General features: G+C 35.5%; 2 protein-coding genes across 2 annotated transcripts in view; one reads left to right on the top strand and one right to left on the bottom strand.

Moving 5' to 3' along the window:
- Nucleotides 1–4,354: 4,354 nt before the first annotated feature.
- The window catches only part of LOC142354429 (uncharacterized), a 65,222-nt gene continuing 43,607 nt past the window's right edge, over nt 4,355–25,969 (bottom strand). Inside the window, exons 8-9 of the mRNA XM_075406724.1 lie at nt 5,911–6,062; nt 4,355–4,609 (exon numbers count right to left, since the gene is read on the bottom strand). Coding sequence (XP_075262839.1) covers nt 4,446–4,609; nt 5,911–6,062 — 316 coding nt within the window. The 3' untranslated portion in view covers nt 4,355–4,445. The remainder of the gene's footprint in view (nt 4,610–5,910; nt 6,063–25,969) is intronic.
- LOC142354430 (myosin-2 essential light chain-like) lies at nt 13,184–17,622 on the top strand. The gene is made up of 3 exons (XM_075406725.1): nt 13,184–13,458; nt 15,993–16,183; nt 17,309–17,622. The coding sequence occupies exons 1-3, from the start codon at nt 13,375–13,377 to the stop codon at nt 17,490–17,492; spliced, it is 459 nt and encodes a 152-aa protein (XP_075262840.1). The 5' UTR covers nt 13,184–13,374; the 3' UTR covers nt 17,493–17,622.

Raw genomic sequence — 25,969 nt, 5'->3', positions numbered from 1 at the left:
AGATAAGAGATCACTAGCACTAGATTTTTTGGGTTAGCTTTGGACTGTCGTTTTTATGCGACAAATGAGCCCTAAGGAGAAAGCTTTAATAGGGCTTTTCAAAAATTAGGATTCTTTCCCTTTTGTGCCACCTCAGCTTAGTGGGCGCATATTATTTGCACCCCTCAGATGCACGTGCAATAATTTTTACAATGACTTACTATGTAATGGCACGTGCTCTGTAACTGCGGGGCGCATAACGCTAATAATCAAGAATTAGGGCATATATGTTTGGCACTACTTAGATGCACACTATTGACTTTTAACAAGTAAATGTTCATAAAACTTGAAGTTCCATAAGTCAGTTCGGAAATCATTTTTTGAGTGAGGTAAGTCACGCAATTGGCCTAAAAGCAGAAATGACGTCACGCACACAAATTTTAACTGCACAGCAGTAGAAGTCACTAAAGTCAATTCCGAGAAGTCGATTCCAAGAAGTCAGACCGTAAGAATCATCGATGGAGACGACGAATTAAAAAAACATAGCAGGACAAGTCCTGAAATACAATTCAAAGAATTGAACGAGAAACTTAAAAGTACTCTACCTGGCCAGCAGATCAATTGAACAAAGCCAGCCAAAACAAACAAAATCATCTCAAAAATTGAGAAACCAAAACAATCAAACAAACTAAACAAAAATACACTCACTACTAAAACTCTTGAAGCGTTTTTCCCTGAGGCAAAATGTCATCCCTTTAAAAATACATGCTTCAAAAATATGTTCAAGACCATTTTTTTGTTTTTGAAATCGGTCCAAAATTATATTTGCATGACCTGAAAAAATTAGTTGGCCCTTGAAGATCGATTAAGTCAAAAACGACCAAAAAATAAAAAAGGAAATCAATTGGAAAATTTAATAAAATTTGATAAAATTTGATAAAATAAAATTTGATAAAATTGTGATATTAATATCTTCAGAATCACTTCAGTGTCTCTGGAGGCTATCCATTAACCCGATTCCAAGCAAGTTAAATTTTATCAAAAAATAGCTAAAACTCGTGTTATTGAAACATTGATAACCAATCCATTTCCTCTAGCAGCTATACAGTAACTTATTGTCCATCCCAGAGGAGGTTCCTGTACCCTTGCTGCCGGAAAAACTCGCTGCTGAAAAAAATTAAGAGAAAAATCTTGAAAAATTGCAAGTTTATTAAAAAAAACTGCTGAAATTCAAGATATTAAAAACTTGAAAACTATATCCTTGTCGATAAAAACCATGTTGTAACTTATTATCAAACCCTAGAGCAGGTTCCCTGGCCTTTGAGGTTGGAGAAACCAAAAAAATGAAAAATTTCCAAAAAAAACTTGCAGGTTTATCAGTAAATCGGTAAATCGCTTGATTTGTAATATTAGAATGTTGAAGGCCATTCCATAGCCAATAAAAATTATTCAGTACCCTATTATCAAACCCAATAGGAGGTTTCCTTGCCCCTGAAGCTGGAAAAACTTAGATAATTACAATAAATGTTAAAAGATGTGAAAAATTTGCAAATTGTTCTAAAAATTGCTTAAATTCGTTATGTCAAAATGTTGGAAACCATTCCATTACAACTAGAAACAACACAGTAACCTAATACCAAACCCTGCGGACATTCGCTGACACCGAGGGCTGAAAAACTCAAAAAATTACAAAAGTTTTCAAAGGAATAGAAATAAATTGTAAAAATTAGTATAAATTTGCGTGTTTCTTTCGAGTACCAAAAGATATAGCTCTTAAAACAGTCATTAAAAAATTTTTTCTTGCAAATAATCTTTATGAACCTTACAAATTCTTTTACTTAACAAATAAGTCAAAAGAAGTCGAAAAAACGCGAAAAATTCCAACATTTTGGGCTCAAAAATTCCTAAAAATTACATTTTAACCTTGAAATACGGACTTCCCAGTATATTCGCCACTCTAAACACCTGAAGGACTACTAAACGTTAGTAAGGGCCTCTAATGAAACTTGATGCCCGCTGAGCTTTACCTGTTTATCTTGTTTTGAAAGCTCAGAGTCATGAAAAAAAGGTGTGAAAACATCTTACAAAAATAAAAATAAGACAGAGCACCAATACAATCCAATTCTTGGATTGTAAAAAATTTAGGAGCGCTATACTTGGAATTGAGGACGCGGCTATTAGACATTTTATACGATTTAAGTGCAATTTATTTTGATGTCATTTCGTAATTGAACATACTTCTGTCTCTCAGTGAGAGGCTACAGGGTCTAGTATCAATACCAATAAGCATTATAGATAGTAACTAAAACTTATGAGAACAAAGTTCAAGTACAGGGCATCTAAAGACGGGCTTTATGGGTTTATGCCGTTTCTATTTCAGACTTTGATTTTTTTATACTGACTCTCTTCATTTTGAATTGCTTAGCGGAGCAGCTGCTGTTTAAAAGGACTTTGAGCAGATTGACAGAAGAGTGAAACTAGCCTAGAAAAGTCAAAAAGATTTCACGCAAAATGTCGAAAAGCGGCAAAATGGGTAAAGCGAAAGAAAAGTTCGACGAAGTTAAAAAAACATAGCAGGACAAGTCCTGACGTACAATTCAAAGAATTTTCATTGACTAAACATAAAACTAGACCTAGAACGGACTATGAATGAATTGGGAAAACTATTTAGAGAAAAAACCGATCCAAAAAATCGAAAACAGTAAACTTCAAAGTGAATTTGCCGCATCTGAACAAAAAACCACTAGCGAGAAAGCGAATTTTTGTTCAAACACAGTTTTCTCACTCTACTTTAAATTTAGAGCGAAAAAATTTCACGCCGCAAAACCACTCGCTTTTTCGCTCCACGTCCTGTTCCGGAGTGACCAGAATCATTTCTCCAATTTGACTTCAAAAATCATTAAAATGTGTGAACAGATCTTTAGAAAAAGCCAGCGCCCAAATACAATTCAGATTCTTTGAATTGTAAAACAAAGCCGGCAGATTGCCGGAATAGCTGCGAAAGAATAGACCTGCGTACCATATAATAGGGATAGAAACAGATACAGATCTAAATTGAAAAAAAAATCGACGCAGCTCAAAAAAACTAGGTAAAAAACATTCAGCGATAAATTAATAACGCTTGTTAAAATTCATTCCACAGAAGCCTTTTACTAGGGACCTTTACTGCACATATGAGTTCCTTTGAACTTAAACAAATTCAATTTAAACTTAAGTTTTAGAGCGCAAAAGTCATTTTATTGAGTGAGGTAAGTCACGTATGATCAAAATCTAATCACGCAAATAACCTAAAAACTTTTGCTAAAGCGTGTGAGAAATGACGTCACGCGCGCAAATCCCGTTAGTGAGAGGAAAAAGTTATTCAGAAAATTTGACTTTTTCAGCTTTGCTGTGTGAACAAATGTAAAACGAAAAAAGAGCGTCAGACGAACCAAAAAAACATAGCAGGACAAGTCCTGACGTACAATTCAAAGAATTTTCATTGACTAAACAGAAAGACTAGACCTAGAACGGACTATGAGTGAATTGAGAAAACCATTTTTAAAAAAATCAGAACAAAAATTAAGAAATAAACAGAAAATCATTGTCAAAATACCGCATATGAACAATAAAACCACTAGCGAGAAATGAAAATTTAATTCAAACAAAAAACTAGGCCTAGAATGAGCTGTGAATGGATTGGGAAAACCATTTTAAAAATATCCGATCCAAAAAATCGAAAAAACAGTAAAAATCAGAGTGAAATTGCCGCATGTGAACAAAAAACCACTACCGAGAAACCGAATTTTTGTTCAAACACCGTTTTCTCACTCTACTTTAAAATTAGAGCGAAAAAAATTCACGCCGCCAAAACCATTCGCTTTTTCGCTCCATTTCCTATTTCGGCGTGACCAAAATCACTACTCCAATTTGACTTACAAAATCATGAAAATGTGTGAACAGATCTTAAAAAAAAGACAGCGCCCCAATACAATTCAAATTCTTTGAATTGTAAAAAACCAAGAGCACTGCAATATAGCTACGCTCAGCTTACAGCTTCGCAGCTATAAAAAAAAATAGGAGCGCTATAATAGCCGGCTGAGAAGATGAGGGCGGCTATTAATCAAGAAATAGTCCGCATGATTTCTTGCTTGAATAGCAAAAAGTTCTGCAAGTTGGTTTAAGAGGTAAAATTGCTATATACCTTAACGAATAGCGATTAATCTCTGCCCGACAACATTCTCAATCAAGTTCGTTATGAAAAAAGGGTTTAAATCGGACACTCTTCTAGACAACTTCGGAAGTAAGAATTAGTCTGAGAACAAAATAATGAGGAGAAGGCTGGCAAGAGCCTCCAAGACGCTATCGATCAACCTTAACTATCAGCAACACAAAACAATTTTCATAAAATCATAATTCATTATAAAAACTAATAGAAAAATCGTACAATAAATATATAATAAATTTCGGTTTTAAAAGTTTGTAATTCATGACGGTTCAAAAAACGCTAAACAGGTGAGAGGTTTGAGGTTGCTCTGTTTCTGATGATGGGAAGAGGATGGGAAGTGCTTGTCCTCTTCAAGGGGTGGCCACTTCTGCTTCAAGACACCTTTGCTCAGATCCCAGCACCTAATTCGTCCATCCGATGACACTAAAAATAAACTCTCATTCCACATTAATCCAGAAAAACAGAATGTATACTATATCTCTTTTAAATATTAGACTTTGGTTAGCACCATCGGATAGTAAAAACATAGCCGGCCCCGGAAAATAGCCGCGATAGACGCTCGTGGCCTTCCATGAATTGAAACACCTAAAGAAATAAGATAGACAGATCAACCACCAGTCCTTCAATAGACCACTAGACTTTTCGGGTTAGCTTCGGACTGTCAATTTTTTGACGCATACGTTCTATAAGGAAAAAGCCCTTAAAGAGCTATTTCAAAATTGATATTCGAAATCAAAAACTCAAGACTAATAATCACGAATTAGGGCATACAAGATTGGCACTACTTAGATGCACGCTATTAACTAGTAAATCTTCATAAAAAATTGAAGTTCCATAAGTGAGTTCAGAAGTCATTTTTTTGAGTGAGGTAAGTCACGCAATTGACCTAAAAGCAGAAACGACGTCACGTACATAAATTTTAACTGCAAAGCAATAGAAGTCACTGAAGTCAATTCCAAGAAGTCAGGTCGTAAGAATCATCGATGGAGACGACGGATTAAAAAAAAACCCCGATGTCCCCAATAATAGCCGCTATCGCTTCGCGGCTATTAAAAATATTTAAACATAGTTAAAAAAAACTCAGTGCCGTATGCTCAGAATACCAAAAACAGTCTTCGACTTTGCCGCAAAATTGCACAGATTGCTTTGCAGACCTGCAGTGTCAAACATCCATCCATGCATCCATACGTTCCAAAACAGCGCAGCTTGTTACTCCAAAATCATCCAAGACTAAACCGTTAACAATGTCTCTTGAACATAGGGGTCGAGTTTTATTCAACTTTCTGTTGCAAAAAAAGGTCTTGATAAATGCTGAAAAAATGACTTGGCGTAAAATTCAGAATCTTGTCAACCGTTTCCAATATAGTTTGATATTGCAGAACAGTGTAATAAAAAAACTTGTGTTCAAGTAACCTGTTTCTTTTTTTTTCGAGGCGTTTCATAAAGATACGAGAGTATCGCCAAACGTCCACTCCTGCTAATCTATATCGATTGATTAATCCGTGTCGTTTTATCATTTGAATGGGAGAAATTCAATTCAATTCAATTCAAGTCAGGATTGGAACCTGTAAGCTGGCAATAATAAATGTACAAAAGCTAAATAATTTGTCTCTATTTGTCTAAATTTGTCTAAATAATAATAATAAATTGGTATAAATTTATCAAAATTTGTCTTCCAAAGTTTTCAAGCTCCAATTTCATAACCTGATTTGTTTATATTCTACCTGTGATCAAGTGTGCAGAGTCCTTTGTGAATGCACAGTCCCAGTACCAGTTGTGGGCTGTGATTGGGTCCTCAGAGAGAGTGTAGAGCAGATTGAAGTCAGTTGTGGTCCACACTTTGCCACTACTGTCCGCACTGCACGTGGCCAACAAACTAGACAACAAAGATCAAACATAGGTACATTGACTACTTGGGTGATAATTAAAGCATTATATCGAAATATCTACCATAGAGACCAAAATAAGTCGCTATTTTTTCAATGAGACCCTACATGAAACATTTCGTGGTTTTGAAAATTGTTAAAACAGGGGCATCGAGGCTTTAAAATATTATTTTCGGATTAAGGACTTTATTGTATTTGAATAATGTTTTTGATTTTTTTTGGCGCCACAATCAACAACCATAACCAACTAACGTCGGAAGAATTCTCTTATTGTTTGTAAATAGCAACGTAAGCTTAGGGAGGCTAGCCTTAATGGGATCCTCGCTTGCAAAGAATAAATACAACATAACAAAAATCAAACCAAAACAGCAGAATTTACAATATAATATCATAAACATAGCCGAAAAATTGCCGCCGTTGACCCGCTTGACGCACATTGCGATTGAAACAGAAAAAGAAAAAAAATGAGAGACAGCAATTGAAAGAATTTTTCTGAGTGTCAAAGTTCTTATGTGGTGTTCAAATTCTGCATATTCTGTTACATTCTAAAATAACACTTATTCAGCTTCTAAACTGAACGCTATTAGGCAAGACAGTAATGCAAGCTAGTAATTGCTTTAATGAACTTTGATAACCTAATGAATTATGACCGAGCATTATATGATTATCCCGTTTCTTTTCATTTTGCTCTTTTGACTTTGACCATATTCACAAAATTACGTAATTCAATGAGCAAACGAACTTAAAATCCACTCAGTTGAAACAGTGAGTAAGGTAAGTCAAACGTGAAAAGGGTGACTTATGTAAAACGAAAACCGTGATCAAAAGGTAAAGCTAATTAAAAAAGGAGAGCGCATAACTAATAGCGGTTGAGGGGGGCTATTAATCAGCAAACAACATTAAACTTCGAGCAAGAAAAAAAAACACGCAAAGAGGTCGTTCGACCTACTTCACAGCTTGCCCAGAAATATACCGATTGATGCAGGAACACGTGACGTTTGCTTCTGTAAGCGTTAATATGCCATACAGGCTGATAACAGAAGTGAATTGTTAAAGCATTAAAAATTTGCTCAATGCTTTGAAACAATTTTTTTTGAAAATCTGAATCTAACGTTTTTTGATAACTTGATCATCTATAATACAACATAGAAAATTTTTTCAAAACTTTTTATTTCAGAAAATACTTTTTCAAAGCATTGAACAGAACATAAATGCTAATATTTAACAATTCGTTATTGTTTTCAGAATATATGGCATAATAAAGCTTACACAAGTAGACACCCAGATTTCCTTAATTAATAAAACTTCTTAAAAAATGCAGAATGTAAGAGAAAAACGGTTTAAAAAACATCTTTAAAAGATAGAAATATTAACGCTGAAATCGAATCGCAGTCCCTTTTACCAAGGCACTAACTATTTTGGGGTAAATTTTAATTATTTTGTAAAGGAAGCATCAGTAAAAACAGGGTTCTCAAAAATCAGCCATAATACTTCACGTTCTTCGTTTCCAGGAAAATAAATTAGGATAGGTCATAGAAAATTGGCCAGCAGTGGAATTTCCAAAAGAGTGCTAAGAGTCTTTCAACTTTCAAAACAATGAACAATATTGTTACCCGACGACCTAAAGATGTTGTTCCAATTTAGAACTGCATAAAGGCATATTATGTAACATGACTTGCGCAGGTCTTGTTGATAGGTTGTGTCTTTCGAACTGAAACATAATGTTCAGATATTCGCCGGCATGTAAACTGTTTATAGATATCAAAATAAAATTCAGCAACTCATAGATGCAATTCAAGAAGTGATAGAATATTGCTTCCGCTTAATAGATCTTCGCTTTGATCAAAACGTTTCCAAGAGTAAATTAACTTAATAGTTCTCTTTTGTAGCTGATGAAATGAAGCTAAGAAAGCAAATATCGATTATCATTACACCAATATTACACATTATATTATAGACATGACACACTTGTAATGATCTATTAACTGATACCGTGAAGCAAAATGACTTAACTATGATATCACACCACATTGCCTACCAAATCTTGCAATGACAAAATCTAAATCAAAGCAATACATTAAATTTGAATCAATTATATTATTTTGCCTAGATATTTACATGGTTCCAAACTAATTTTGTCCGATGATATGTGGAATTCCTCTATGGAAGCACTTGCTTCAAATTTTAACTGAGAATTGTTTCGCATAGAGCTTAATTTTTTTTAGCATTAAAAAGAGCTGAAGCATTATCTAAGTAGCTTTGAGCAGATATTGGCGAGCAGCCAAATTTGCAAAGGCTTGTATTATCAGGAAAAATAATAAAACAATTTGGTTACACACTATAGCTAAACTTATTTATATAAATGGGAAACAGAAGCGGTCAAAGAATGGAGCCCCGAGAAACGAAACAAGTCATGTTAACGAAGTTGAGGTCACGTCAGCTATAGTGACCGTTTGAGCTCTATCAGATGAAGGGCTTGCAAACCAATTCAAGCAATTGTGACGAAAACCGTAACTATTTCGGTATAAGTTATGTGATTCTGATGAAGTCACTGAGAAAGTCTAGCATTAATCGAAGCTGTCCCAGAATTTCAACAGAGTTTCGAATGGACTTTAGCAGAGTCAAGTAGCCTTTTTGAAATACACGCTGTGCAAGTTAACTGAAACACCTTTACCTGCAAAACTGATTTACAAATTTTCATTGCAAAAAATAAAACTTTGAAAATCCACATCCCCCACCCAATAAGAACTTATAACTGCACCCACACTACAATTGCACTCTCTTGCCAGTAAGCTAAACGCCACATTGTAGGTTAGGTTGTAGGTGATTTGGGGGGAAACAAATAGCTGCTGATTTTTTCAGTAAAAACCAGGAAAATTACGTTTGCGGACAATCAGCCCTTTTCTTTTTGTGATGAAACTCTTTTATGAACCATTTTTGACTTCTGAATCAATTTGGGATCTTTTCCGTTTGCTTCTCCCCAAGCATAGAGGGTTCTATATGTTTAAAACCCCAGATGCATTTCTTAAATAGTGATTAAACATATAGCAACATCTCTGTAACTGGGGGAGCATAATGTACTGGCGGGTGGTGCACAAACGGATGAGATCCCATTTCTGCTATATGTATATATTGCATTTTATCCAATTGACTGTTTTTTTTCAAAAAAAAGAAAAGGGTTAATTTTCCTAGTCAAAAGATGGCAGACGAGGATACACCACTGGCAAAAATGACCTGTATATGAAAAACTTTAATGGCTGTAAAAACTTTGGGAGTGATCAAAGTATTGATTGAGATGAAGAAAGATTCGGATTCTGAACTCTTTGGAAATTCGATCGACGGATCTTTTTTGTTTTTGCCCCCTGTCACCCACAATACGTTATGCATCTCCCCCGTTAGAGAACATCCCCAGTTTAGTGGGGTTCTATGTAACAACTGTACATTCAATTTCAAATGAAACACACGGTTTTACGTGTTTGAGTAATTTAAGATCTGGCACTGTATAATCAAAGATCTGGCATTGTTAATATCTGGCCTTCTAAAACTTGCACATGCGTGTTTCAACTTATCAAGCAGAATTTGATGATTCGTGAAACAACGCTTTAAGATCGAGAAAACTTTATCCGTATCAAATTTGCTTACCATTATTTTTTCCGTCAATTCTGCCAATGCATCTATAGTAGAGTGCTTTTTGCGGAAACCATGTCCCGAAGACTAAAGAAAATGGAAGTTTTCCAGGTATTTCTAACCTCTATTGAAGATTGCAAAGAGAAAAGCGCCTATAATTGTTCTATTTTCTCTTCTTGTCTTGGCCATCTTTGTATAAAGGAAAATTACTTTCGCTTTTTTGAGCTCAGTTGGGAAAATTTCTTCACGAAGGGACTGATTAATTAGGATTGTCAGGTATTTGATGACAACAGATCTAGTAGTCTTCACTACAATATTACAAACCTTATCTTCAGCGGACGAGGATTTATTCTCGGAAGTGATTCAATAATTGCACATATTTCCGTTCCAGAAACTGGATAAATCCTAAAAGACAAGGATTTATTCTCGGCTGCGATTCAATAATTGCACTTATTTCCGTTTCAGAAACTGGATCAATCCTAAAAGACAAATTAACCCCAATTGGAAGCGTGATTGCCTCGAAGAAAAGTACGCTGAAAATCTATGCCTAATTAGAAAAAACTAAGCTATTTGGAACTTTGACGAATTGAGTCCAGTATCAGACGTGCAGGAAGAAAGATTAGGGAAGCATTTTTAATTAACTTCTTTTCTGGCAGCTAATTTACAAGTTTCAAGATTTGTCTTGAGTTTCCGATACATTTTTCAAAAAATTTTTACGATACCCTTTTCGCGGCTTTGAACAATTTTTCCAGTTAAAAATTAACATCAAAAAAAAAATTGCGCATTAAAATATTTGCCTTAATTGCTTTACATTTCCTTTGCATAATATTCTACTGCGTTCATGTTTTTAATTTTCTTCTCCAACTATTTGGGACGTTGACTTCCGTTTGCGAAGCGTTATACGTTTCAGTGGAGAAAACTGCTCAATAGCGGATTGAAAAAATGTCATGGGGGTATTAAAGAATGAGTGGGCACAAACATTGTATGTTGAAAAACTTAATGACGTTCGTGATTCAACCGAAACAGGTACTTTTTAGCAATAGTGCAGTCAAGGAAGAGATCTATGCAAGCCGCTGGAATGTTTTTAACACGGGTAGGTTGATTAGGTGTTATTAAAAACCATTAGAATGAATGGCATTTATTTATTTATGGGTGAGCAAATTTTGCTTCCTTGTATCAATGTTAATATCTCCGCAAATAAAAGTTTGTGCATTTTTGGTATTCAAATTTCCCAACACTTTGTCTAAACAGTTGACAAAATCATGTTTGGTGGCTCTTGTTTCGTTGTATATTACCAGTAGACGGAATTCATAACCTTGCTTTTCCATGGTCAAAGCTATAGACTCCTCAACCATACAATCCAGTTTTTTTATATTCAGCAGTTAGCTTAAACTTGAATCAGAAGCCACCCCTTTTGGGTCACGAACTTTGAGCTAAATTTTGGTGTCTATTTACAAGTAGTGATTTTGGATAATCGTTTCTAGAAAGACAATTTTCAGTTCGCCAAAGAAATTCCGCGGAGACTCTAGATTGCGTAAAGCGCTTCCAGCTCCTCTATGCTTTAGCGTAGGTTGTACGTAATTTTAATGAGAGATGCACGTAGTTTTAATTCTCTGAAGTTTTACAAATTGTTTTCCTTTTCGACAATGAAAGTTCAAATGGTCCGAGGAAAATGTCGAGCGAAAACCGAATAAAACCCCAGAGTCCATATAAATTCTTCAAGTTTTGTCTGAGAGCAATTTATTATAAAAAGAAATTTTGTTGCAGAGTTTCAAAGAGGGAGTTTTTCGCATGACAATGCATTTATTATCCAAATGCAATTCAAAAATCTGAATTTTGATCGAAAATTATGAGCTTATTTATTTCATTTCTCCATCAGAAAGAATTTGATTTTTTCAGAAACAGGTTGAAACTGATTCCAAGCCATACAAAAATTTAGCCGGCATTGGCCGGGAGTTCATACTTTTGAAAAACAAGAGTGCTTTGGCTCTTTTTCTCAAAATTATATTTGGGTTAAGGATCTCCTTTGTCTTAGAATTGTATGTACTATATTAGTAGTGATAATACCAGTGAAAGTATCAGAAATTAGAACATGACCGAGTGAGTAAGTTCGGACGAATTTCTCTCAAACGGCTAACGTCGTCCTGGCTTTAATTGTAGCTAGCTTAAGGTTGGAAGCTTACCCCCACTTTTTTATCCGCAGGCATGGTGTGCGTGGGTGAGCGGGGGTCAAAAAATGCCCTTTGCAATATGAAACTATGCTTTCTAAGCAGTTTTGGTTGACCGTACCCTCAGAGACCGTACCCTCAAGAGAGTTGCGCGATGACTCAATACACTCAGGACAAAATGTGAAAATGTTCGACAAAAACATCGGTCAAGAGAAAAACGACCATAAAAACCACCCCAAATATTTTGTTTTGAAATTGGACTAGAAGTGCAAGCTCCTCGCTCATGAGAAAGCAAAAATTGCTGGCAAAATTTCAAATAACCGACTAACGTCGAACGAATTGCTTCCAAATGACTGGCGAGCAGTTGGCTTCGTCAGTTGCTTGCGGCAGCGTAAAGAGGCTAGCCTAAGCTTATAGGGCAAGGGGTGGAGGCGGGGTTGGGGTTTAGGCTGTTGAGCGGTGTGTTTGTGTTGGGTGCGGGAGTGGATTGCGGAAAACCGCGTTAGAAAAGTCAGCGGGACAAGCATAATTGCAGCGGGACGAGCAATTAAAAATTTACGTTAGGCGCCGACCAATTAATAGCCTAAAAAATGATCGACAGCTGTGCTATATCGCATGCTTGCTGTCATGAAATGTCGAGTCAACAGTCCCAAGATTACCAGATCTCATCTTCTAAATGGATCAGAGATCAGTGGGTATAAAATTTTCATCACAAATGTAGATATCTCAAGACAATGTTCGAATTATTAAAAAAACGAGTCTCAAATTTGTAATTTTCCATCTCCTTTAACTCAGCTACCTAATAGGATAAGACTCGACTACATTGCTGAGGAAACCAAAAGGACCTTTGCAATTTTACAAATTTCGGCTGAGAACAATTAAATTCTATTTTGTCATCACAGACGCCAGGATGACCTCAGAGCATAAGATGGTTGAAAACTGGTAAACCAGTGGAAAATTCCAAATACTATCTTGTTTACTCGCACTATTAGGGAACACATCAGACACTGAAATATATTCCTAGTTGTGTGTTTCAAATTACAGCATGAGTTAGTAATTTTCAATTCTCGCAGAGAAGAAAAATTTCGTATTCTACTTTAATAGTTAATTTAAAATGTATGAAGATCAACGAACAATGCAGCAATATCAAATCTTGAACCTGATGCTTAATACCAAACGCACTACAAGAACAAACTCAAGCCTGTATAACAACACACCGTCAAACTAGCACCGCATTTAAAACCCGACCATAGCCTACAAGAAACAACAGCCGATCACAACTTCTGATTTGAGCTAGCTACTACCTAAAGCAAAGAGAATATTTGCTCAACATAGAGACTAACAACATACGAACGCATTCAAACATCGACTAAATTCAAATATCGGTTTATTCAATTCAATTTCATCTTGCAATCCCAATATAGTTCGGTCTCAATTCACTCAAACGTTGATTTATTACACAGCAATTTAGCATTGGCAATTCATATATTTTAGATATCATTTCGATATGTCTCGAAATTACTTGGGAGAATCTGAAATGCGTGATTATTTTTCATTATTTGACACGAGAGGGGACAATAAAATCGCGAAGGTAGGTGCCAATTATCTTGATAAAACAAAATAGCATGAATCTGAAACATGCCAGGAAGATTGACTAAAAACAGCCACCATTGATTCCCATAACCCCCGGTTGGGATTGAAGGAACACAAAACCTGAAATTGACTGTGGTACAAAAACATTTTTAGGTTCTGACCATTCTGCCATACTGGACACTAAACTACATTGAGAAAGCGAATTTTTGTTCAAGGACCGTTTTCTCATTCTACTTTCAAATTAGAGTGATAAAATTTTACGCCACAAAACCACTCGCTTTTTCGCTTCACTTCATGTTTCGGCTTTGCGAAAATCACTACTCGAATTTGATTCAAAAATCATGACAAAAAACATTGCCGGAAGAAATCCGGAAACGACTCCAATTCGTCTCCACGTAGAAAACTAGCCTTTCATATAACCAGTATCTACCGATAGAACGCATGAAAGCAGAGAAAATAACAATCTTAAGTTAAAGAGGATTAAGGAAAATTTGATCAAGTAAATTAACCTAAGAAGTATGAAAACTCAATTACTTTTTCAGATAGTAAAAATACACATACAAACGAAATACTGTTTCATGCAATCGAGACTATACAAATGCTCACGCAAAATTGGGTAAGCCATAATAAGCTCACAAATATATCAAATTTTGCAAAAAGTGGAGAAAAAACTAAACTGAGAAAAAAATGCAGATAGGAAAACTGCTTTGCACTCAAAAGAACTCAATTAAAATCGCAATACAAAAAATCTAGAAGAGTCAGTGTTCATTTCAGTTAAAGATAAATGCGAAACCATTGCAACAGGTAAAATATTCATAAAATATCCTAAGAAATCCGCAAAATTGGTGAAAAAAAAAACAGCAAACTAGCGTAAAACCCCCTTTAAATGCCAAACGCATTAAAACGCTATCGAAACAACCCAAATATTAGTAGTTTAGTCTACAATAACCTTTTAGACATCACAGATATTCTAAAACTCGAAAAAAGCAGCTTGATAAATCCGCAGGTGGAAAAAAAATGCTAACTCAGTCAAACCTTACTTCTCCCGCTGTGTTTCAAAGAGGGAATTTTTCACAAAAACTTTTTCAATATTTATTCACTCCAAGAACTTCCAGTTTTTACTGATTAAAAAAACATAGCCGGAAGACTTCAAAACCGAATCGAAGTAAAACCGGACTTTGACCATTGTCAACCATTTATACCACTTTTTATTATTTCATTGAACTACTTCGAAAATGGGGAAAACCAGCAGTAAACCACATTCTGAAATCAACTTTCCTCTATAAACCTCCAAAAGTTGTTACTCAAATCTTTTCTTCTTTCAACATCCCACAAAATTTTTTTCACGATGTGTTCTCAATCAGAGACTACCACCGCGTCCCAGGACACAATAAACAGCAATAAACACAGAAAAGCAAAAAACACAATTTCACTTATTTCAGTCAATAATGTGCCCTATCAAATGACACATCCCTTCGAACTCGTGTAAATAAACAATTGTAAAGTAAAATTGTTTCAACAGAGCTGCTTTTGAATAAAATTTATAGTCATTTGTATATCACTCTTTCCAATACAACTGAAACTGCACTTCAATGGTAATGACTTAACAAGTCTACGTCGGATGAATTGCTCTAACACGACTGCCGAGGGGATGGTGTTAGTAGTCACTAGTCGCTACCTTTACTGGATGAGCGAGGGGGGAGAAAGTGGCGGTGGGGTGACAAAAGTTAGCGTGAGGAGTATTCAAACCACCTAAAATTGTCCTTTTCAACGCAGGTTTAGGCTAGGCTTACACAGTTGTCCGCTGGGAGGCGGCGTTGTGGTGTAAAGGTTAAATGCTGTAGGTGCTCGAGACAAAAATTCACAGCATCTCAATGGTCAGACGGAAAATCGTAGGACGAAAAATTGATAGTGCTATAGGTCGCATAAAATAAAGACAAGCAGAATTAATATAATTGCCATAAACTTCGTTTGAGAGCAAATTTACTCGCTCTCAAACAAATTTTGTGGCAGCTATATGAACTCTGCTGGTCTTCATAGTATGCTATTTCACGTACAACCGATTTTTCGTAGCTCCATTTTTTTTCGTTTTGACTTTAGAAGTGAACACTCTATCAAACAATTCAATGAATATGCGGTTATCGTTTAATGTGCTACGATGACAGTGCTAACTGAAATTCTTCCAAAGCCTCAAAAACGGCTTTAAAATTTTAACAATATTTGTGTTTCTTTAGTGAGAAATACCTCCATTTTGTGCGACAGAAGAAATTTATATTTCCACTGAGAAAATTTTAGATTTAAAGATGTAACTCAAAATGAAGTTGCATTGTATAAATTACCTTTATGAAACCAAGTTTAAAAGCAAATTTTTAGTTGAATACTTAAATTTCTTCCCCTCGGACAATCCGTAGTAATTTACGAGTTAAAGGTCATAAAAGTACCCAAAAAATTTCAGAAATGTGAAAAATAATGTAATCATGGCCAAATAAATTCAACTGAAAGACAAGCTGAAACAAAAATTATTTAATGCAGGAAGAATTTGGCAATGTGGCGCGAGCCCTGGGAGCCAATCCGACAAATAGAGAGATCCAGACTCTGATCAGTGGAACGAGTAATGAGAGACTGTCCTTCGAGGACTTCTACCCCATGTGGCAGAGTGTGATCAAAATGGAGGAGGAGAGATCACAGAAAAACGACCAGGACAAAATTGTCGCCGGATTCAGGTACTCTTTTTAAATAAGTTCAGTTGACTACTTTAGCCCCACTTTTAGTCCCAAAAAATTATATCTAAAATTAAGTCTAAAACTGAAATCTTGGAAAGAAATAGGACAATCCAATTGTTTTACACTGCAAAACAAACACTAACAAAAAAATTCTAGCTATCTTCTTGAATAGTTGCTACCTTCTGTAAATGAGCGTGTTGCTGCACTACATACTAGAAGGTTGAAAATAAAACCAAATGTAACTTGTGTACAGGATACATTAGACACGGATTACAAGAGTAGCTGTACTGGTTCGGCGTAAATTGACTACATAATTAAATATTTACAAACCAAAAAACCCAAGAGAAAGGGTTTTAGGACTTGCTCAAATTCGGGAACTTTGATCTTTTGTATGGTGTAACACACGTCAGTGAAGAAGTACTAAACATAACCGCCTAATGTCGGAAGAATTGCTCTCGAACGACGAGTGGGAGCTCTAATCAATTGCAACCTGCTTCAGTCCGGGAAGGCGGGTAGCATAAATGGGGCTGAGAAATTCACTAGAGGGCTTACATATAATCTCAATAGAGGTTAATATATACCACTATTAAGAGTTAAAGTGAATTTCGGCGCACTTATCATTTGACTTTTAGTATTAAATCGCCGCCAATTGAGTTCAGCTGCCTGAACTTGCGATTGAGAGAGCACTCGAAAATTCACTCTCCCCTTTGCATACTAGTTGCACCAGCTTAGATCACCTTAGTTGCACCAGCTTAGATAGGTGTCACAAAATGTGGGACGGAAAATAGTAGAGAGCATCAGATAGAAAGAAGAAACAGCGTTGAGAATTTGGGAACAAAACAACAGCAGGTTAACTTTAGAATTAGTGTTCTATGAGTCGCTTCCCATTATATAACTATTGCGAAAGCACCAAAAGACTTTAGGGTATTGATAGCAAAACAATTGCCGAAAAAATTTTTTGAACCTGAATTTTCATTCAAAGATACTAAGATAAACGACAATTTCATTAATGAGAGCGCTACTCTCCCAAAATAAGATGGTTACTAAAAACATGATTTGATTGAAATAGTCAAAAAGAGTCAAAATTTCGTAACAATCAGGGATTCACGAACACTTCAATTTCAGAGCCTTCGATCGGGAGGGCAACGGCCTCATAACCCTCTCCGACGTTCAGGGAATTCTGGAAAAACTGGGAGAAAAGCTGAGCTCTGAGGAGTGTGCAGCTATTCTTGACAAGTACGTGGATGGAGAGGGAAAAATAGAGTACGAAAAGATGGTCAACACTATTCTCAATGACGATTCCCGATAAGCAAACAAATATTGCAAAAAAATTGCTAACAAAAATGAGCATTTCTAGAAGGGTCGCTTTTGTGGAAGTGAGATAATTTGGCATTAACTAGAAACTCATGCAAATTTTAATTCAATTTCTTTCAACCTTATTGACTTTTAGATTGAAAAATAATCAATTAAAAGGAAAAGCTAAGCGCTGTCTTGTGAAACCAAGGGAAAGTTTCATCCTTTTCATAAAACGCAAGGGTTGAAAATTAAGTTTGAATTTTTGGGTCTTCCCCATTATGACCCCACCCCCACACTACAGTCCCCCTTTTGGTATGTTTAAGTACGGCGGGCTGTACGTCGTTGGAGCACTAAGCTGGGGGCGGGGGCTATAATTGAAAAGAGCCGAACTTTTTTTCCGTTCATATGCTTCTTATGGTAAGACCAGTTAATAAACATAGCTGGCAGATTGCCAGAAAATAGCCACAATAGATTCGTAGATCGGCAGTCTAAAAAAAAAACAGTAAAAAAGACAGACCAAAAAAATTCGTCTTTTCATTGAAGGCTGATCTGTTATATTTTGATTAAAAATCTGTATAAGTTTTTGCTGCCTCTATTAGCTGATCTCAAATAACCTTCATTACCCATTTGACCTTATATCTTTGAATTAAAGTAAATAAAAGTCAATTTCAAATTGAGGAAGTCATTTTTGAGAGTGAGGTAAGTCAAGTGTGACCAAAAATTTAATCACGCGCATGAAAAAACTCGCTGCACTAAGAGCGAAAACTGACGTCACAAATGCAATTCAGTTGAAATTGCATGAACGAATGAACAAAAAGTGGCTGTGACGTCATATGGTCGTGACAAAAATCATGACGAAATAAAAAACATAGCAGTACAAGTCCTGACGTACATTTCAAAGAATTTTCATTGAAAAAACAGAAAACTAGACCAAGAACGGACTATGAATGGATTGGGAAAACCATTCAGAAAAAAAAATCCGATCCAAAAAATCGAAAAACTGTAAAAATCAAAGTGAAATTGCCGCATGTGAACAAAAAAACCACTAGCGAGAAAGCGAATTTTTGTTCAAACACCGTTTTCTCACTCTACTTTAAAATAAGAGGGAAAAAATTTTACGCCGCAAAACCACTCGCTTTTTCGCTCCACTTCCTGTTTCGGCGTAGCCAAAATCACTACTCCAATTTGACTTCAAAACTCATGAAAATGTGTGAACAGATCTTAAAAAAAAGACAGCGCCCCAATACAAATCAAATTCTTTGAATTGTAAAAAAAACCAAGAAAAGGCCAATAATAGCCCCAGCTATCGCTGTGCGGCTATTAGAAACGACATCTTGCAAAAATAGTACAAGTCTTAGATCGCAATTCAAATAATGCTTATCGAAACAGCCTTATTTTTAGTGTTTTAATTTGATCCACAGTTTCATTAGATTCAATGAAGATGATGAATTCAGCTTTTAAATTGGAGGACAATAATCTTTGTACTAATAGCAATTAGCAGTATAATCTAAGGAAATTTGATTAGTTAATGCAATTTGTTCTCAACCATTAATTCTTATTGCCCGGACTTTATTGGCTTATCCCGTTTCTTTTGATTTTGCTGCTTGACATTGACCGCATTCGACTACATCTCTTGAAAGAATTCTAAATTCTATTAAGTGGAAGCAGTGAGGTAAGTCAGAACGTACAACGTTAACGTTGTGACTTATGTAGAACGAAAAACAGGCAAAACAAATAACAAAAAATCTAAATTATAGTTCAAAAAATTGAACAGCCGACGAACGTCGCGCGAATTGCTGTCAAACGACCGACAAGCGGTTGTCTTCGGCAGTATCTAGCCACGGTTTAGTGCGGCAAAACTTAGCTTAATTGAAGGGGGCGTGAGGTGAGCGAAGCGACGGGGGGAGGGCGGGTGCAGCGGGTGGGGGCAACAGTGGGAGAAACCGTGGGAGGGTCTTTGGCTGCCCTTGCGGCCTGAACGATGTGCAGGGATGGAAATGGGGGTAACGTGAGGGGGGCTGATGTTGGGGTTGTTGTGGGGGGAGGTCAACTTCTAAGAAACGCCCTTCACATCATAAGTATAAGTCTCCAAAACAGTTTCAATCAACATTTTTTGAGGACGAAAAGTCAAATGGGTCAGAGGAAAGATCGCATAAAAAGACCAACAGGACTAAAATAATTGCTACAAATAAGATACCCGGCAGATTGCCGCAAAATAGCCACCGTTGATTCCAATAAGCATGATTGGGATTGAAAGAATAGATATTGAAAAAAAAAATTTTTGTACAAAAATATTTTTTAAGTCCGATTTATTTTGATGGCATTTCGTAGTTTAACATAACGTACTTCTGTTTCATAGAGAGAGGCTACAGGGGCTACTATCAATACCAATAAGCATTAGAGATGGTAACTAAGACTTATAGGAACGACGTTCAAATAGCGGGCATCTAAAATTGGGCTTTATGGGTTTATCCCGTTTCTACTTCTGACTTCAATTTTTTATACTGACTCTGTTCATTTTGAATTGCTTTGCTCAGCAACTGATGTTCAAAATCACGTTTAGCAGAATGAGAGAAGAGAGAAACTAGCCTAGAGAAGTCAAAAAATATCACGCAAAATTTTGAAAAAGCGGCACAATGAGGTAAAGCGAAACATTTTTCATTCGACGAAGTAAAAAAACATAGCAGGACAGGTCCTGACGTACAATTCAAAGAATTTTCATTGACTAAACAGAAAACTAGACCTAGAACGGACTATGAACGGATTGAGAAAACCATTTAGAAACAAATCCAATCCAAAAATTGAAAAAAAAAACAGTAAAAATCAAAGTGAAATTGCCGCATGTGATCAAAAAACCACTAGCGAATAAGCGAATTTTTGTTCAAACACCATTTTCTCACTCTACTTTAAATTTAGAGCGAAAAAATTTCAAGCCGCAAAGCCACTCGCTTTTTCGCTCCACTTCCTGTTTCGGCGTGACCAAAATCAATACTCCAAATTGACTTCAAAAATCATGAAAATGTGTGAACAGATCTTTAAAAAAAAGACAGCGCCCCAACACAATTCAAATTCTTTGAATTGTAAAAAATAGGAGCGCTATAATAGCCGGCTGAGAAGATGAGGGAGGCTATTAATAATAATAATAATAATAAAAAATAATAATAATAATAATAATAAAAATAATAATAATAACAAGTATGGTTTCTGCGTAATCACAGCTGAACAGCATTAGGCCACATCGGCCTGTTCTCAGTTGCCCTTTTTCTTTTTTATTCCCACATTTCAGATTAAACTTTTTATGAGCAGAACTGCTCTTTTTTGGTGACTAAAGTTACTTTTTTTGCATCTGAAACTTTCACATAGTACCATCATTGCAGCCAACATTGGTCAGGCTTTGATCAACCTGACGCTATGTTTTAGTCAGGGCTCATCCTCACACAGAAAGCTTCACGGAGGCAGGGGATTGAACTCTCAATCATTGGCGTGTGAACCACACACCTTACCTCTAGGCTATCAGGCCACTTCGTTTGAGAGCAAGTAAATAGGAAAACCTGACTATCAGTCTCCGTAGCAGGACAACTTGAATATATGACTAGTCATAACAGAATATTAGAATATACCAACACGAAAACGAAATTCAACCAACGAAAGCAGGCGAAAATAAAAGTAAATAAGATCTCATTTATTTAAACAAAGGGTTTCAAAGTTGAACCACAAGTTACAAACAGGAACCAATGAACACATTCAGTCTTTCTCGTGTGTATAAAACAATTAGATCTGTCAATAGTTAGACTAAGAGCAAGAAATCAAAACATACCCGGCAGATTGCCGGAAAATAGCCGCCGTTGATTCCATTAAGCATGATTGGGATCGAAATAACAGAAGATACTAAAAAAAAAGATTTTTGTACAAAAACATTTTTTTAAGTCCGATTTATTTTGATGGCATTTCGTATTTGAACATACTTCGGTTTCTTAGAGAGAGACTACAGGGGCTACTATCAATAACAATAAGCATTAGAGATGGTAAATAAGACTTATAGGAACGACGTTCAAATAGCGGGCATCTAAAATTGGGCTTTATGAGTTTATCCCGTTTCTATTTCTGACTTCAATTTTTATACTGACTCTGTTCGTTTTGAATTGCTTTGCTGAGCAACTGATGTTCAAATTCACTTTTAGCAGAATGAGAGAAGAGAGAAACTAGCCTAGAGAAGTCAAAAAGATTTCACGCAAAATGTTGAAAAGGCGGCAAAATGAGGTAAAGCGAAACATTTTTTTATTTGACGAAGTAAAAAAAATAGGAGCGCTACAATAGCCGGCTGAGAAGATGAGGGCGGCTATTAATAAATTAACAAGCACTGCCATTTTTTAGAATAAGTGGTCTCAAGGGAAGAATAACAATAAGCCAACAAAATGAACCATGAGCAGGCGTTATTTATTCACAAAAATAATGACACCTATCGTTACTCAGATTAAATAGCAGGACAACAACAAAAACAAACAAACCAACTTATGTGGGATGAAATGCTATCGAATGGCAGTAAGGGAGCAAATTAATTTACGGGTGTAGCACAAAAACTTTATTGATGGGTGCAAAACCTCGGAGTTCGAACCCGACTTCTCCAGGATAGCAGTCAAATATCTTAACCACTAAGTTACAAAGGCTTTCAGACTCAACCGCTAGCAATAATTTCTATCTTAGAAAACAAAAATTATTTCGGAATGAGAGCGATTGAAATCACTCGGAATGAGAGCAAATGAAGCGTAAGAAGTCAATTGAGAAGTCACAGAACATTATACATAAACTACAAAAGCAATAAAAACTCAAAAATCAGAAATTTTTGAACAAATCGTAATAAAGTCGTTAAGAAGTTCCATGTGAATTGAAACCATTCAAAGGCTAAGAAAACTGACGCTAAGTAACTGGACAAAAAACTACAAAACAATGTAAGACTAAAGAATTACAAACTTTTTGAAAAGAAATTGTGACAAAGCAGTTAAAACCTTTACATATTTAAAACTATTAAATAGCTTCTTTCACGTTTCTTTAATCAACCAATGAGTTCAGTCATTAATGAGACCGCAAATTATGACAACGATAAGAACCAAAAAAGCGCAATATCACTGAATAATTACTGAAACAAAAGACAACTATACATGAATGTAACACCTTTATGTCCCCTCAAAATGCCGCACGTGAAGAAAATTTGCTTTCAAAAACCAAATTCACTCCACTTAAAAAACAGCTTGAAAAGAAACTTAAACTAATGGTTTTTTCGCTCTTTTTAATTCTCTAGTATGACTAAAATCGCGACTCTAATTTCACTGCTCATTGACAAAAAAAGTTTAAAAAAGTGTGAACCATCTTAAAAATGAGAGCACAACAAAACAATTCATATTGTTTAAACTAATAAGAAAGGAGTACCTTAATATCCTTTGAAAAACGAACGGAAGCTATTGAGAATTAAAAAACATTTATCGTTTCCCTTTAAAATTTATGCACAAATTTGCTTCTGCGCTAATTTGATTGCTTCGGACTTGGCTGAAATCACCATCCCAAATCAACTTTTTATTGACTTCCAAAAAGCAAAACATCCAAATCAAAACTTAAAGACAAAACTGCCGATAACCGAAACTTTAAAGCATTGCTACTCTAGTAAAAAAAAACTGATTAAAACAAACATGCATTTACCAGTCTCAAAAAGGACCAAGAAAAAAATTTTGTTAGAGTCACGGATCTGAAATCTAAATTTGTACACAAAAATGAGCATGGATCGCAAAATTGACAAGCTTCTGTGGAATATTGCTGGCCACTAAATAAAAAACCATGCCCGGCAGATCATCCCGTTTCTTTGAATTTTTTTAATACTGACTATGTTGATTCTAGATTATTTGCTGAGCAACGACTGCTTTAAGGCACCTTGAACAGAATGAGAGAAGAGTGAACTAGTCTAGAGAAGTCAAAAGGATGTCAAGCAGAATGTTGAACAAGCTCTGAACTAAGGTAAAGCGAAACAAACTTTTATTCCACAAAAATAGCAGGATGACCTGAAAAACAATACAAAGCTTGAATTAACTAATGATCTGACAATTGATATATTTTAAAAAACCGAACAAAGATAGTCAACCCATAACTCTATATACTCGAAAATGAACAAAAATCTACAATTAAACAAGTTCTTTCCCCAGGAAACGGTGTTAAAAAAATTATTAAAAACGCCAACCTTATCTGAATAGTGACACCAAGCATCCTTGGAATGAATACGTAATACAACAATTTCTGTGGGAATGAAATAGAAAAGGCAAACGAGGAAAAAATTGGCAAAAATCAGAAAACTTCGAATGTAAGTGACGTCAAAAAATATACCACATAAATACATGCAAAACCATGATTACCGTAAAAAATCAGAAGTCATAAAGCGTCTTTTGCCAGTTCAAATGGCTGGTCAGTTCAAAGTAAAAGTGACACTAAAACTGCAAATGACGGTGAGATCCAACAATTAACTCACATATTTCAAAAACATACGGTATCTCAGTCAATGACAGCGTTAACTAAAAATTAGAGCAAACAAATGGACCCAAAATACTCCACACTAGAAAGCACTGAGATCTATTATTTTGCGACTAAGCAATAAGATTACAACAACACCCCGCCAGACTCAAAAATCGACTTAGTTTTTAAGACAGTATTCAACAAAACAATAGCTAAGAACTCAAGCGACCAAATAGATTCAGTTATGCCTCATTAACAACCAATCACACGTGAGCAGTGAGAAAAGGGGTATTCTAGCGCACAGTATAGGATCGCTGCGCCCCAATCTCGAATTCGTGTAAATAATTTTATTAACGTAAGTGATTTTGATAGCCATACACACTGAACCGTTGGATACATGTTCCTCTTGGTTGAGTGGTTAAGGCTACATCTTAAAAAATGAGTAACAAAATAACAGTACACCAGAAGTTTTTTTCAAGACTCATAGGTAGAGGGAACCTTAGTTATCTGTGCGGTAATCCCTCCCTTAATTCTCACTATTCACCTGTCGGTAATAAATGATAAGCAAATGTTACGCCCCTATTTCGTACCTGTTACGTGAGGTTTTCCCTTAAATATCCATATAAATTGCTGTAAATTAGTTCATTTTTATACAGTTCTCAAGGCCATATTCGGTCGCTATTTCCATCTAGGTCCGTAACCGCTTTTATTTGTTTATGTTTATCGAAAATAACTAGAGATTGGCCGATTACTACTAAACATATCACGTACCCAAAAACCTCTATTTACCTTTTAAGTTCGGTAAGATGAATTTGTAGAAATGGTAAATATAGTAAAAAGAAGTTATGTACTTGGTGAAGTAATTATGCTGATAAATTAGGTGTTAATACGGAAAATGTATATGTACTCAGCCAACATCAAGAAACGTAAAGCCGGAAATAGCCCAACTTGAAGATCAGTAAAAATTTAAGAAGGACCAATACAGCCCGAGGTATAACTCTACGGAATCAATGAGCACCAGAACACCGAATATCCAGCCTGACAATTAGTTGATAACTCAGTTGAAATATCAGTAAAACTCGCAAAACAATATTCTTCATTTTTTCGGACATAATAATAAAAGATGGAACTGGAAAACCTTTGTTGAATTTGCAGTTATAATGGACACCGACGGAACTGAACTATAGCAGAAAAAACTATTAAAACAGAAGGCAACAAGTGGATATATAACGCATCTGAGCTGCTCAAAGAAAGGCTATTACTAGCTAATTATATTAAAATTAAATCCACAAAAATTGCACTAAGAAACAACCATAATAAGTCCCTGTAATATGGCGATAATTTTAGTTTATTACTCCAAATAGTACTCTCCAAAACACTGAGATAAAAACAATAGAAGCTGGTGCGTATCAAACAAACAAAAAGTACAGACTAATCAATAAGACGCAAAAATACAAAAACTCAAAACTTTGCTTAATTTTTTTTATAAAAGGAACAGCGCATAAGTCATGGAAAGCAATAGATATAAACCTGAGAAACAAAACTAACTAGACTAAGTAAACTCAACTTAAAATTAATAAAGATATTTTGACAAAATTATGGTGTAAAGTCATAGCAACAGTTAGATGTGCACTGCGCTTACTATTTCATATAAATAAAACCTCTTCGGCAAACGACGAGAACTGCCATAAACGAGACTGAGAGATAAAAGAACAAAATGAACGAAGGTCGCAAAAAATGAAATAGTTCCTGATAATAATTAGTGTCAAAATCATAGAAGACAAGCTAAAAATGAAATAATTGAAGAAATCCTAATCTCCATTAGCAAGCTCTGCGCCTTGTGATTGATGAGATTAAATGATAAGACAACAAAAGTTACAACAAATACACGCAGACCTCAAAAATACGAGAATAAACTTTCTGAACAAATAGTGTCAAGCCATGGAAATCAGTAGTTTTGAACTCGAACAATTAATTAGATTCAATTATGCCTAA

This window comes from Convolutriloba macropyga, chromosome 15 (assembly GCF_964194025.1).
Source record: "Convolutriloba macropyga chromosome 15, txConMacr16.3, whole genome shotgun sequence".
Classification (NCBI taxonomy): domain Eukaryota; kingdom Metazoa; phylum Xenacoelomorpha; order Acoela; family Convolutidae; genus Convolutriloba; species Convolutriloba macropyga.
Note: the sequence above shows the minus strand (reverse complement) of the source record. Positions and strands in the feature narration are given on the sequence as shown.